Source organism: Grampus griseus (assembly GCF_964374135.1).
Source record: "Grampus griseus genome assembly, chromosome: 11".
Lineage (NCBI taxonomy): Eukaryota > Metazoa > Chordata > Mammalia > Artiodactyla > Delphinidae > Grampus > Grampus griseus.
The window spans coordinates 43,286,678-43,300,519 of record NC_139005.1 but is presented as its reverse complement, the minus strand read 5'-3'; the positions used below and the strand labels follow the sequence as shown (position 1 = coordinate 43,300,519).

At 53.5% G+C, this 13,842-nt stretch overlaps 1 protein-coding gene across 1 annotated transcript; it reads right to left on the bottom strand.

Annotated features, from left to right (window-relative positions):
- Window positions 1–415: 415 nt before the first annotated feature.
- HOXC6 (homeobox C6) lies at window positions 416–2,189 on the bottom strand (the record flags this gene model as incomplete). Its single annotated transcript, XM_082666832.1, has 2 exons — window positions 416–1,068; window positions 1,790–2,189. 2 exons carry the CDS (start codon window positions 2,187–2,189, stop codon window positions 761–763), a joined length of 708 nt encoding a protein of 235 aa, XP_082522958.1. The 3' UTR covers window positions 416–760.
- Window positions 2,190–13,842: the final 11,653 nt, after the last annotated feature.

The window sequence follows — 13,842 nt, the reverse complement described above, 5'->3', positions numbered from 1 at the left end:
TATTTTTCTCCTACCGGCTAAACAAACGTCATTCACTATTTTTTCTCTCTTTTTGTACTTTTCCCTCTTTTTTTTTTTTCCTTTTTAAGATGGGATTGGAACACGGACGGTGCTAAACATAAATATAAATACAGAGACCACAAATACAGCTAAAAATATTCACACAGAAATGGTCACAGTTTGTAATATGCCATAATGATCCCCAGGCTGCTTTAAATACAATTCGCCTGGGCTGGGCATTTGCTGGGGCAGAGGGGCCGGGCGGGGGCTGCGGGCAGGCCCTGGGGGTTGCTGTGGGATCACCACGCGCCCTACTTGGGCCTCCCGCCCTCCCCGGCTGCCACGCCGGGCCCTGAGGCCTGGGAGCGGAGGCCCCCGGGCCCGGGAGCCGGCTCTCTGCGCGAGGGCGGGGGTGGGGGGCGCCGAGAGGGTGGGAGGCCAAGTCCTCGTTTGGAGGGAGATCTGTGGAGTCTGAAGCGAGGTTCAGGCACGAGCCCCAAGGCCTGGGCGAGGGAAGGGGCCTGCAGACGAGCCGAGAACGAGCTAGCGAGGGAGCAGGAGAGGAGGAGGCGCCTTGTGAGTCTGTGCGGTGAGGGAGGGGGTCCAGAGCTGACTTTTCAGGTCCATATTTGACTCCCTAATTTTGTCTCAGGAAGTCCAAACATCAGTTGTGCCAGTGATAAATACGGAGTGTGTGATTAGGAGGGAGTTGCGGGGAGCGAGGGAGCAGGAGAGAGAGGGGTGGCAGGGACAGTCCTGGTCACTCTTTCTGCTTCTCCTCTTCTGTCTCTTCCCGCTTTTCCTCTTTTCCGCCCAGGCTGTCGACCGCGGCCCCTCCGCCGCCCCCTGAGAGCGTGGACGTGAGATTAGACTCTTTTTTCCACTTCATCCGGCGGTTCTGGAACCAGATTTTGATCTGTCGCTCGGTCAGGCAGAGCGCGTTGGCGATCTCGATGCGCCGGCGCCGCGTTAGGTAGCGGTTGAAGTGAAATTCCTTCTCCAGTTCCAGGGTCTGGTACCGCGAGTAGATCTGGCGACCGCGCCTCCGGTCCGCTCCATAGCCGACCCCTAGAGATCCGGGCACAAAACACACTAAAAACAATCAGCAAGGCATCCTCCGCAGACGATTTAGCCTAGCACAGCCCTGACCCTCCCAACTTGGCCAGCAACTCACGGGCCCCCTCCAGCCTTCTCCTCTCTGCCCTGTCTCCACCCCCACTGGGGGTACTACAGCCAGGATCCCAACTTCATTCAGTCCCCCCCCCGCCAGGTTGGTAGGTGGGTCCCAAAGAAAGGTGGGGGTAGGGTGGGGGACAGAACCAGGCAGAAAGCTGCAAGTCTAAAAGCTGATTTTTGAAAAATCCCAAACATGGGGGATGGGGCCCCATTTCTGAACGACTGGGTTCCCCCATCTCCCCAAGCGCCCTAGCTCCTTGGAAACTTCTCCCCACTTCTCTGTCCCCTCCTCTCCCCCTCCCTTCTCCTCAGCCTGACTCGACTTTGGGGGGCTCCCCCACCCCCTCCCCTCATCCCCTGCCCTGTTCCTGCCCCCTCAGCTCGCCTTGGAGCCCTCCAATCCGTCAGGGGCCGAGGGGGCCAGGCCCCTGCGAGCAAGCGGGAGGCGAGCAGAGGGGGCAGAAGAGGGGGCCCTGTCTCGGCGTCGGCGAGGAGACGAGCGTGATTGTTTTTATGGGGCCATAAAAAACTCTCTCCGCCCGTTCTTCTAGGGAAGCCGGTCATAAAGCCAGTTCAGTTTATTTAATTTATATCTCGGAGCTGTAAAACTCACCACTGTGCGAATTCATTCGCTGCATCCAGGGGTAAATCTGGATACTGGCTTTCTGGTCCTGGGGCGCAGTCCTGCCCTGCTCAGAACTAAAATCCTGAGCGATTGAGGTCTGTGTGTTATGTCCTAAGGTGTTTTGTCTGCAGTTTGAGAGCATGTCTTTCTCCTGGTAAAAGGAATTAGATCCATAGTCATACGGCCCTCGGCTGGAACTGAACACGACATTCTCCTGTGGCGAATAAAAGGGAGTCGAGTAGATCCGGTTCTGGGCAACGGCCGCTCCATAGGTCGAGAAATGCCTCACTGGATCATAGGCGGTGGAATTGAGGGCGACGTTGGGGAGGACGTCCTGGCCCCCGGCGAGGTGGCAGGATAAGGAAGGGTTAGTGAAGTAGGAATTCATCCCTTTGCCTTTACCTGGTCGGGCTATGATTTCTTTAATATTTATTTCTGTCTCCAGTTTGTACTCGGAACTAGATGGTTATAGGGACGGCTCCAATCCAGGACAGACAAAATGACAAAGTCAGCTGACCCCCTCCCAGCCAATCGCAAGCCAGATGTCAAGAAGGGGGAAAAAAATCGCTTCTGCTTCTGTTGATTCCCTAGTTGAGACTAAGTGTGTGCTTTGAAAGTAAGACTTGGCTTTCTTTTAAAAATATATACGTAAGGGAACTGATTTGAGGGTGAAGGAAGGGTGAATGTCCCCGAGCAGGGCCTTGGGGCCCAGAAAAGGAGAGCTGCACTCCCAGGAAATCTCTCAGCTCCAGCTAACTTTGCTGTGCTGTAGCCACCGCCAGGGCTGGAGAAATCCCTGTATTTTCAATCTGATTTCATCTTTTATATCTGCCCCCTTCTAAAATTACATCTTGATTTCTCCATGGGAGGAACTCCCTCCCAGCTCAGGGAGATCCCCAGAAATCCTACAGGAAATCCTGGCTTGATACTCCATGGAGCGAGTCTGCATCATTAAACCAGTATACTTTTCCGAGTAATTTTTTAAAAAAAATCAAAAGTGGAAAGAAATTGCATAAAACGTGGTGCTCAGAGGGAGGAGAGTCTGGGGTGGAGGGAGCATGTGGGGAGCCCCTAAGTCTAAAGAGGGAAGAGTGAGACATCAGGGTGCAGTGGCAGAGCTGAGGTGTGCAAAGCAGCCATGCATCTGCTTCCTCTTCCTCCTAGCCCCCCCCCACCCCTGTCTACCTCCTCCTCAGGACCCCTTTTGGGGGAAACTCATAAAGCATTTTTGCCTAAAAGGGAAGATTTATTTTAAAAATAAATAGGAAAGGAAGAGAAAAAGTAAAAGGTGGGAGAGAGAGAAAAAAAGGAAGAAGAAAGAACTCTGAGAGTCTTTCTAGACACATCAACTCCTGTTTATGTTGGTGAGAATTTATGATTTAGAGCCAGCCAGGGCCGTTGGGGTAATTCACATAGGATCCAGCCAGAAGGAGAAGGCCGGCGGGGTTCTGATGGATACTGAGTGTCTTGCAGGCTCAAAGCCCCTGCCCAGGTCAGAAGCCCCTGCCCCCTCGGACTCTCTGTCCTGCCAAGGGAGGTGCCCCTGGACCTGAGCTCTGGGGCTTGGAGATTCTAGCCAAGGTTTCCCGGGGTGCTCTCACCCAAGGGCCGGCCACACCTAGTGGGGCCGGGCCTCTCAGCAGCCCCCTGCCTCCATTTTCTTCCCACCTGGGGGCTGAGAATAAGGAAGAGGTTAGGAAAAGGCGGCTGTGTCCGAGGCTTCTGAGGGCGCCGCAGTGGGCAAACAGAAACAGCGGAAGGTGTGCAGATGTTCTTTTTTTTTTTCCCCCTGATTAATCCAAACTTATGTTGATATCGTAACATAGGCTGAAAATGCTTTGAGTTGAGAAAGAGGGGGTCAGTGGGGCAAGCGAGGGGAGCAGTGGAAGCTCATATTTTCGCCTCACCATTTTTTGGTGGTGGTGGGGGAAACTGGCTATAACAAGAACCCGGATGTCTCCGGATTTTATGATCTTTTCCTTCTGTGTAACAAAGCGGAGTAATCAATGGGTAGCAATAAAGCCATAAACGGGACTACGCTGGGAAAAAAACTCGTTTATTCATCTGCTGTAACGTTAAGGTTTCCCTGGAGTGTCGCTAGGGGGGAAAAATAAAGTTTCGAACCCAAAAGCAGACTGTGTAGGAGCTGATGGAGACAACATGTTAGTTAATACATGAATCTCGTTACGGGATGGAAGAGTCTTCCTGCGAGACAATTTGTGTTGGCTTTTAAAAATACAGCCCCAGTCCTTCAGAAAGGAGGGAAATGTGTTGGTATTTAGGAGGGCAGGGGGAAGGCCCCTATAGTTATTAAGGTTCCCCCTCTTGGACCATACTTTCCTCTCCCCAAGGAGATGAAGGTGAAGCGTAGAGGAGGATTCTTAAATTAAGGAAGAAATTTTTAGATGAGTTGTCTCATTTTGGGGTGCCATGGCAGGTACACAAACAGACACCAGCGTGAGCTGCTTTTCGCTCTAGAATCCAGCTGTCCTCGAATTGAATTCGTGGCATGCCTGGGCAGTGGTTTCCAACAGCTGGCTGGGGCTCCAGGCCCCCTGGAGGGCAAGAGAGAGAGGGAGAGAGAACTAGGGAAGGGGTGGAAGACCGAGGGGGCTGAACTAAGGAGCAAGTCAGTGCACCCCTGGATACAAGTAGCCGCTCTCAGAGTTCCCATCCTCAATTCTGCCCTAAGGGTAGCAGTGTAACACGTAAAAGAGGCCGGAAGAGAGAGTAAATTCCCTCCCCACCCCCACCTCCTTTTCAGAGAGAGATTGCTAGAGGGATAAATCATGTCAGTGATATTTCCTTCAAGATATTAAATTGTTGCAATGTACAACAAATTGAATGATGGAAGATAGGATGTCTTAATGAGGTTTCGCTTTCAATGAGTGTTGATTTTCTACGTATTTTAAAATCTCTTTCATGGGTGGGTGGGGGAAGGAAGGACCTTGAAAGAAAGAAGGGGCTTCTGGGGAAATGTGCTGCAGCTCCCCAGCAAGGATGCCTGGGTCTCCTTGAGCCCCTCCTAAACAAAGTCTGGAGGGGAAAGGGGCCCCAAAGTTGGGGAGAGTCTCCTTTAGGGCCTAAGAGCGGTGGGCGCGGGAGTGGGCGACCTGAGAAACAGAATGTAAGTCTCAGCCCTGGAAAGTTAAGTGTTTTATTACGTCCCTAAACAGAGGGCAGAGACTGAAAGGTCTCACCGATTTATAATGAACAGGAACCAGCTGCTGGGGGAAAGAGGCAGAAATGCTGGACGGGGGGGAGAAGGGGAAGCAGAGATACAAATAAGATCCCCTACTGCTTAAAGACTTTCGGCAAAATTAATTTCCAACACACTCTTCCCCCATCACCTTTCATTCCTGAGGAATGAAGCCTTTTTCTTTCAGTTGGATCTTTAATTATGCAGCTGAAATTTGCTGGAAGGATTCGCTCCAAGGGGGGAGAGCAGGTCAGATGAGCCGGGTCTTCCCTCCATTGGATTATATTTTCCTTTTTTCATTTCATGATAATTTTAATTTTTTGGCGAAAGAACAACTGTCTGTGGGGGGAAAGCTGGGACTTGGGTTTTTCTAAATATATTTATATTTTCCTGTTAAATCTGTCTGAAAACAATTATGGAAACTCATCAGCAGAAGCAAGAACAGATGTTTTATTAAAACTGCAGTTGAGCTCTGTAAATACGCACAAGTCCTGGGAAGGAGGGGCGAGAACTTGTTCTTTGTTTCTATAAAACAAGCCTAGAGAAACCAGAGAACACCCCCCATCAGGCCCATAGGTCTCCGACTTGGTCTGTCCCCTTCGGCCTCCGGAATCAGGCATCGGAGGGGGTTTGGCAGGAAGAGCAGTTCGCTTTCAGAGTTGGAATTAGTGGATTCAAAAACAGAATTCCAAAAACACAGAAAAGGAATAAAGGCGGAAAGTTGCCCGCTCCCTGTTTCAGCCACCCCCCCCCATCCAAAACACATGCTTTTCATGAGTGCTAGTTATAGGAGAGAACTTACAGTAGGTGCCCTGGGCCTGAGTGGGGGGCAGTCATTGGTCTGGAGTCCCCAAAGTTGCATTGGAGGCTGGGCACTTGAGGGTTTCCCAGGGCAAGTACAGGGCTCCTACTCCAGCCCTACCCCGCTCCAGGCTGGGGGCTGCGGGCCTGTGTAGCTCTGAACTGGGGAGAGGGTGGCTGGGACTGGACGCTGGCCCTGGAGGGGTTCATGGGCAGGCCTCATCTTGCCTGCCTTTGCTTTCCACTCTGCTCTGGGAAATATATTAATTTCTTGGGTAAGGGTATCTGAAGTGAGAGGGATGAGATCTGGAATTTTTATTGGGGGACAATCTTCTCCAGAGGTCCTGCTTAGTTCGTATTCTGCCAGTCTTCTCTCTCTCCCCAGATCCCCCAACTCTGCACCGATGTCTGTGACTCACCCAGCCTCGCACACAGATACACACACTCCATTCCTGGCTGCCGGCGCCACCAACTACAGCTCGGCGCCTCTGGAGGCTGCTAAGGGACGTGGGCACTGGAGCCGCAGGACTCAGCACTCGGCCTGAGCGCCTGTCTGCCTGGAAACCACTATAGCTGCCGACCCACCCCTTCAATCCTCGACTTCCAGGGCGGGAGAGGAGCCGTTGCCCCACTGGTCCCTTTTGTGCCACTGGGCGAAGGCTGAAATCCCTCTTGCCGAGAAAGCCGAGTTTCAAATTGTTCAGCTCACCTCACAATAGCACTGTTTGGTTAAGGCTTTGCTGTTCTAGAGTGACTGCTCAGTTGGCCCGACTGACTTATGATTGGATTTTTTTTTAATTTAAAAATTAAAGAAAATAAATCCTACTCCAAATGCCTAGTGTTTTGTGTACGAGCTCCTTTGATCTCCACAGAATCCGGAGTAAAAGGATTGCAGAGAGAGTTTCCTAGTCTGCCAGATAGCCTGAACACGGGGAACTGTGTCTGCTTGGGGAGACCAAAACAGAGCTGACGCAAGGAGCCCCCAGCTTCTCAAAGATCCAGTGGGGAAATCGTCTGAGCTCATACCTCCCCATACACACATTGCATTGCAAAAAAGAATGCTCTTTCGTCTTGCAAAGTTCAGGCATGGAAACACTTGGAGAAAAGTGAAATTTGACACACCCAACCCGGAAATGGATCCCATTTGGGGGTGCTGATATTCTGGGGACAGGGCCCAGGCTGGCTAGTTGAATGGAGTTGGGGGTCAGCAGGGAGGGGGGAAGGAGGAAAAGGCCAGATGGGGGCATGTCAAGTGCCTGAGAACTGCCCCAAACACCTCAGAGGCCTGGGCTTTTGAGCTGAGCCCTTGAAAGGCTGCCCAAGCTGCTTTTGCTTTATTTACAATTAAACAGAGGAGAAAGGTACCTGGAGGGCCGCCGCTAACTCACGTCATATTTTCTCTTTTCCCTCTCTCTGTCCAGATTTCTGCCTGACCTTTCCTTATCACCACTCCACTCAATGCTGCTACCATTAGCAGACACAAACTCCCACACCGGCATTTGTTCGGCTTCTCAATTCACTTCTCTGGCTGAAGGTTCAAAAGTAAAATACGTCCTCAGCATCTCTGTCCCATAACACTCAGCCCTGAGCCCCTTTCGGCTCCCTCTGGAAGAAATCCTTTTTGGCTTTGGGCGCCTGGCCGCCAAGCCTCCCACCTCTATCCCAAGCAGCTGAGCATCAGCTGAGGCGGGGGCATACAGAGAGACTTCGGACATAGTATCTCATCCCCACTGGGAATGGGGAGGGAACTCTGAGTGACATTTCAGGGAGGGAAAGCAAGTAGCCGTCCTTGGCCCAGGAGGGAAAAGGAAAATCCAGAATATTTTTGGCCCCCAGAATAAGGGCAAAGGATCCCCAACTTCCTGGCTTCTCTTATACCCCTCCACACCGAGCACTGTTTGGACCCCTTTTGGAGGTTTATGAAAATTGTAAAGTTCAAGAACAAGGCATTTATGACGTCACAGCGAGTTGTCACGAGGAAATTGTAAATGTCGTAAAAGTTATGTACGGCTAGGTTCTGTGTGTGGTTCCCCGCCTCCCCTCACTTTGTCTCTCGCTTTCCCCTTCTTCCCCTGGTCTAAGTTTTCCCACTTGAAAATAAAATGTTATTATGTTCTAGAACAATAAGCCAACAATGAAACATCATCCTCATTTCCCTATAAATAATTTTATCCTTTATTGTTTGCAGACCTAAAAGAACCATTTAATCTGCGCTGGCGAAAAGAGGGAGAGAGATGGGGAGGGGGGGAGATTGATTTCAGAAACTAGAATATTACTTACTTCAGTGAGACTCTTTCAGATTTGATAGCCAGGAGCAAAATTAGAGGCAAACAGCGGCCTCTCCGACTCTACACCTGGTGGGATTGGAGATTTATAGGATCTTTAGTGAAGGGGCAATTTAATTTTGTAGGATTTGCTTAAATTCACTGCTATTTTGGGGGGCTGAGGAGAAGGGAGGGTGAGGGGAGAGCGACATGCTTTATCTAGCTTTATGAATCCGCCAACGTTACCCTGATTTAAAAACCCAACAACCTATGTCTCAGGGAAAACTCCTGCAGAAAGGAGTGAGGTGAGGGGGACTCAGCTTTCTCCATGAGTGTGGCCCCCTTAACCAAGCAGTTGCCAGGGGGAAGGAAGAAAAGCTGGAGGCTGTTCTGTCTCTCCACCACCGGGACACCCGGAGGTTTATGGTGTCCCCATAATTCCCCCCACCCTATAAACAGCTGCCCTATTTTAGGATGATTTCTGCTTCCTCCCCTCGGAAAGGGAGAGTGAGGGAGGTGGTAATGGCGGGAGCGGGGTGCCGGAAAGGGGAGGGAGTTCAGGATAGCGCTGTACTTTGTTCTCCGGGGTGAGTTTGCTGGTTTGGCGGGTTTCTGACGCAGGGTGGCAGCAGACAAAACAAGTAAACACCTCACAGACACAATAAACAGGGGCGGCTGCGGCGCCTGGGAGAGGCCGGGCGAGGAGCACACTTTGGGGGTAATGTCACCCTGGCACCCGGGGGCCGCCCAGGCCTAAAAGCTCAAGGCCGCCCTTGGTGCTGGTGGAGAGAAGGTGGGAGAGAGCTGCACGCCTCGGGACCCGCAGTAAGTCTGGACAGGAGATTCTGGGGAGAAACCTGATCACCTAGGGAGTGGAGGTGATCTCCCGTCCTTACTTTCTTTCCTGGGCATTTTAATGGACATTTATACTCCCCCCACCCCACTCTGTCTTTCCCTGGGCCCAGAAGAGAGAAAGAAGGCTGGTTAATTCCCAGCCCTGGCCCACACTCAGTGCTTTAACCCTGCAGGCGGTCAGACCCAGCTTCTTCTGCCCCATCAGCCATCTCCCCGGTTTAGGTAGCAGAGAGGATTAAAATAAAGTCCCACCGGTAACCAGATCTGGGTATTTGGGGAACTTAGAGAGCCCCTAATCTGCCCCACAGATGACACAGGCAAAGCTGGGGCCCCGTGAGCGGCCAGGGCGAGCAGGGGCGGGGGAGAGATGCTCACCACACCCCTACCCGTCTGGCTGGCTTTCCCCGCGGCCTCTCCAGGCACCCTAGCTGGCAGCCGCCCCAGACCACCGCCCAGAGGCCACCTTATTAAGCACTCCAATCCCCTCTGCCACCTCAGCAAGGCTTCAAGCACCAGGGCCCAGCGACTGCTCAGAACGGCTCACAGGCCTACCTCACCCATGAAAGTTTCCCACCAAACTCACTTTCAACACAACCGGGTTCCCCTGCTAAAACGGTCCTGAGCTGGGGAAGATTGCAGGGAGGTGTGGAGAGAAAGCAGAAGGGAGTCAGTCTTTCCCCAGCCCAGCTACTTGGACAGCGAAGGCAATAAGGTCTGAGAAAGCCTTTGCGGCATCCCTCGGTTACTGACACCCACATACTCCGATTCCAGCACGAACACATTTTCAGCAGAGCACGCACAGAGGGCACCCAGTGCCTCCTTGAGCCCATGCCCATCTAGTGAGGGCTAACAAAATTTCGCAGGCACATAAAACGGTGTTTGAGTGAATACAGGTATGGCTATATACAATTAACCATTGAGGAAGTATGAGTCTGTACATATTCATGCGTAAGTCTGCGCCTGTACATTTCAGCCTCTACCTAATAAATGTATAAAGCTACCAAGTCTGGTTTCGGAACACAACAGCCAACCCAACAAGGCCGCCTCCTCCAAACAAGGTCTCATTCTTCGTGGGGATCACAACTGTCAGACCAGGGAGAGAAAGGGTTTGCTTTGCCCATTTCTCCTTAGCTAGGAGCTGGTGCATGAAATACAGCCCATGGCAGGACTGACAAAGCCCCGTAAGGGGCAGGCCTGAAGTGCCCAAAAGAGTGGGCTCAGAGGAGACTGCTGGGGGCCCTGGGCTCCAGGGAGCGTCACCAGACCCTGACCCACAGACTCAGGGCTTCTGTCCAGCCTTAGTTCTGGGTGTGCAGAGTCCTTGAGCCTGATGCTATTCTCAGCTGCCCGGGCTATTATTAGACAATCACAGCAGTGCTCTCCCTCTCTAAGGACCTTGTCTGCAGGGAATCTGGCCTGCAAGGAGGCTGAGGGCTGCCAAGGGTGGCCCCTCTTGTGTTTCAGTTTGAGCACCATCGAGGGAAAGGGAGAAGGGAAAGAAAATCGAAAGTAAGGAGGGAAGGAAGGGGCTGGCATCTGGGGCTGGGTTTTTTCCCTGGCCAGACTAGAACACAGAAAACCAGGGCCAGTCACTGTTGCTATGCTGTCTCTGCATCTCTCTGTGTCCTGAGGAGGAGTCTAGGGGTGAAGGGAGTGAGGGCCTGCGGGACCCTAGCCAGGAAGGGACAGAAAATCAACTGATAAAAATATTATATAAGGACATTTCAGGACGGTGCTGTTAACCCGACAACCACGAACCCTAGCACGCTGAAGTCTCACCAGCCACGTTCGGTTAGATCCCTGTAGGCCGAGGGGAATACCCCAGCCTTGCCCAGGCCCACCCCTCCAAAGGAAGGGGGGCCCTCTAGTATTCCAGGTGAACCCCTACTGGCCTGAGAGGCCTCCTCCAGAAACTGTTGTCCTCAGGGGTGAACAAAGGAGACTTGTCCGTACTCCCCCCCCCCCGCCCCCGTCCCCCAGCAAATCAGTGCGGCCATCTGCAGGGGTGGGGGCAGACAAAATACAGCGAAAGAGAAATAGAGGCCTCACCGATCGGCGGTTCCCACAGTACGCCAGGAGAAAGGCTCCCATTTTCAGGCTTCCGGGGCCCCTCCACTGGCCCACTGTACTCCCCTTGCCCTTTGCAGGTCGCACGGACTCGGGGCCTCGGTGGCCGCAGCCTGGCTCTCCGGGGCGTCAGCCCCTGGGCCGCGCCGAGCGGCGGGAGAGCGCGCGGCCGCCGGAGCAGGCGGCGGGCTGGGCCCATTTGGGAAGAGCCAAAGCGCTTTTCTCGATCGTAAACAAGGAACGCGAAATTAGCCCCTCGGCAGACGCCTCTGCCGACACACACAAGTCCTACTGGGGGTGGGGGGTGGAAGGGGGAGAGAAAAATGCCATTTCTTCCCCCGGGAGAATACCTCCTAGGCCTTTATGTCGGCTGCGAAAGGGGAATTTTGGGGGGGCAGGAGAGGAAGGGAAGGGGATTGTGGGGGTAGGGGAGGGAAGATTCACCGTCAACTCGGGCCCAAGGGGTTTGATTTGAATGCAGTCGAATTATATTTTTAAGAATTTGATAAAAACAGGTTATCCACCCCCTCCCCCCCCACCAGGCGACCGGTCGGGGTTTAAACAGGAAATCGAGGAGTGATCCCCTCCCCCACTCGGGCTTGGCGGAGAAGCCCAGTCGCGCGGTTGGAAGAGGATGGGGGTGGGTGCTCTTGGCTCGGACTGGAGGGGACTCTGGCCCCCAGACTCTCGGATCTCTCCAGGAATATGCACCCCCCTCCCCCAGCTCTGGGGTGTGTCTGCCTGGGTGTGTAAGCGATTGTGTGTGCATCACCGCCCTTTATAAACAGAAGCTCACACATATAGGTGCCGCCTCGGACCCAGGCCAGGGAGCAGGGCGGGGTCATGTATCAAGCTGCAACACATTCAGGGCTACGTACATTTGGAAGAAATTAAGCCACTGTGTTATGAAACCATGTGTGTTGGGTTAGGACTATACAACACGCCATTAGCACCAATTATTAAGAAGCTCCCGAGCGCCCGGGACCCTCCAGGCCGCCCAATTCTGACGTCCCTATCCCATGAGCCAGCCGTGCCTTGAGTCCGCACTGTCTCCGCTCACCCAGGAGGCCCCGCCAGCGAGGCCTGGTCCTGTGCCCACCCATCCTTGGGCCTCCCCAATTCCCACCTACGCCCCAGACAGGGCAGATTCCAGCCCAGAGCAGCCAGGCGACGCGGATGAAGCAGCCCAGTGGATATCCTGGGTGGGGTGGCGGCGGCTGGGGGTGGGGGACTCCGGGCCGCGGGGAGAGAAGGCAGATTGGCCCCCTTTCTCCAAGCACAAGATGGCTTTTGAGTACCGAGTACCGAGTCCCCCAGCCCCACCCCCACCCGTCCACCCGCAGTGCAGAGCACCTCCCATCTTTCCATCCGTTCGAGTGGGGGTGGGAGCAGGGGTGGGAGCAGGGGTGGGCAGACGCTCTCCCCTCCGCCGACGCGCACCAGCCACCAGCCTCCCCACTAATTGCCAATTAACAGGCCCAGCCGCCCGCCTAGCCGCGCTCTCTTCCTGCTCATCTGCCCGGCCCTGGGCCCGCACTGCGCATGTGTGAGCTCTAGCGGTCGCGCTCTCCCGGAGACAGGGAGGAGGCTGCGGAGCAGGGAGGGGGCGCTGGAAAGTTTGTTTGGGGGTTGGGGGGGCAGACTCTGCTCAGGGAGCAATGGTTACAGCCTACAGGTTCTCTCTCCTGCCCTGAAGTTTGAGCTCCGGGCCCCCTCTGTCCCAGTCCCATTAGCCAAGAGGCCGCAGATCTATAAAACGTAGGGACATGGTCCGCGCACTAGACCCAGGCCTTGAGCCCCACCGGTGCAGTCCTGTGCCCCCCCGACCCCCAATTTCAGCGTACAGTGACATAAGGACAATACACTTCCCCCACTACCATATTCCAATTTAACCCAATTTCTTCCCCTCCCTCCCCTTCCCCCCCCATAATTGCCCACGCGCCCACCCTCTAACCCTCTCGCCAGCCCCCTCTCCTCTCTAACCAAGACAAGCCGCTGCTGTCCTTATCTTGAAACCGCCACCCAGTTACGGACCATTAGTTACATATTTGAACCAATAAGGAAACACTTACCGGGCGCTGCTGTCACTCTCCCTCTCCCTCTCTCTCTCTCTGCCTCTCTCTCCCACTCTCTCTCTTTCTCGTCTTCCCTCATTCTGTGCCGCTGCCGAGACTGCTTCAGCTCCACATACATATATATACTTTATATAAATTTAAAAATAAAAAAGAGTAGTCCCAATAATCAAAAAGCCAAATAAATTTGAAGCAGAGTTGCGAGAAGGAGGCAGGAGTGAGAGCCTGGGAGAGGGGAGGGGCGGAGGCAGCTGCAGCTCCCTATCTCAACTGCTCCCGCATTCCTCCTGCCCCTTGGGGGGCTAGAGGGTCGGGAAGGGAGAGAGGGGTGTCCTCTACTCCTGCCTCTCCCCCCACCCCCCTCCCCAGGTGCTTCCAGCTTCCAGCAACTCCATCTGGGAGGAAAGAAATTAAATGAGGGGAGAAAATAATTATTAATCAGATTAATTAAAAAAAAATACTGGTAATGAAGGGAGCGCCCAGCGCAGGTTTCCCTGGCAATGGTTAGGCTCTTACAGGGAGGACTGTTCTGCGGAGCGCTCCGAACGGACAAACCACAATAAAAAGTTCACGTTCATGGATGGAATCCACATGACTTCTTGTGGCCAATCCAACTTGTGAGTCGATCGTAAACTTTTATTACTCAGCTGTAAATTTTCTGCAAACAACCGGGAATGCGATGCATTTGTGTAGCGTGTGCAAATGGGCGCCACGGTCGCCATGTTTACCCAATTCTCTCTCAGAGGGAGCATCCCCAGACCCCCACCCCACCCCCACCCACCG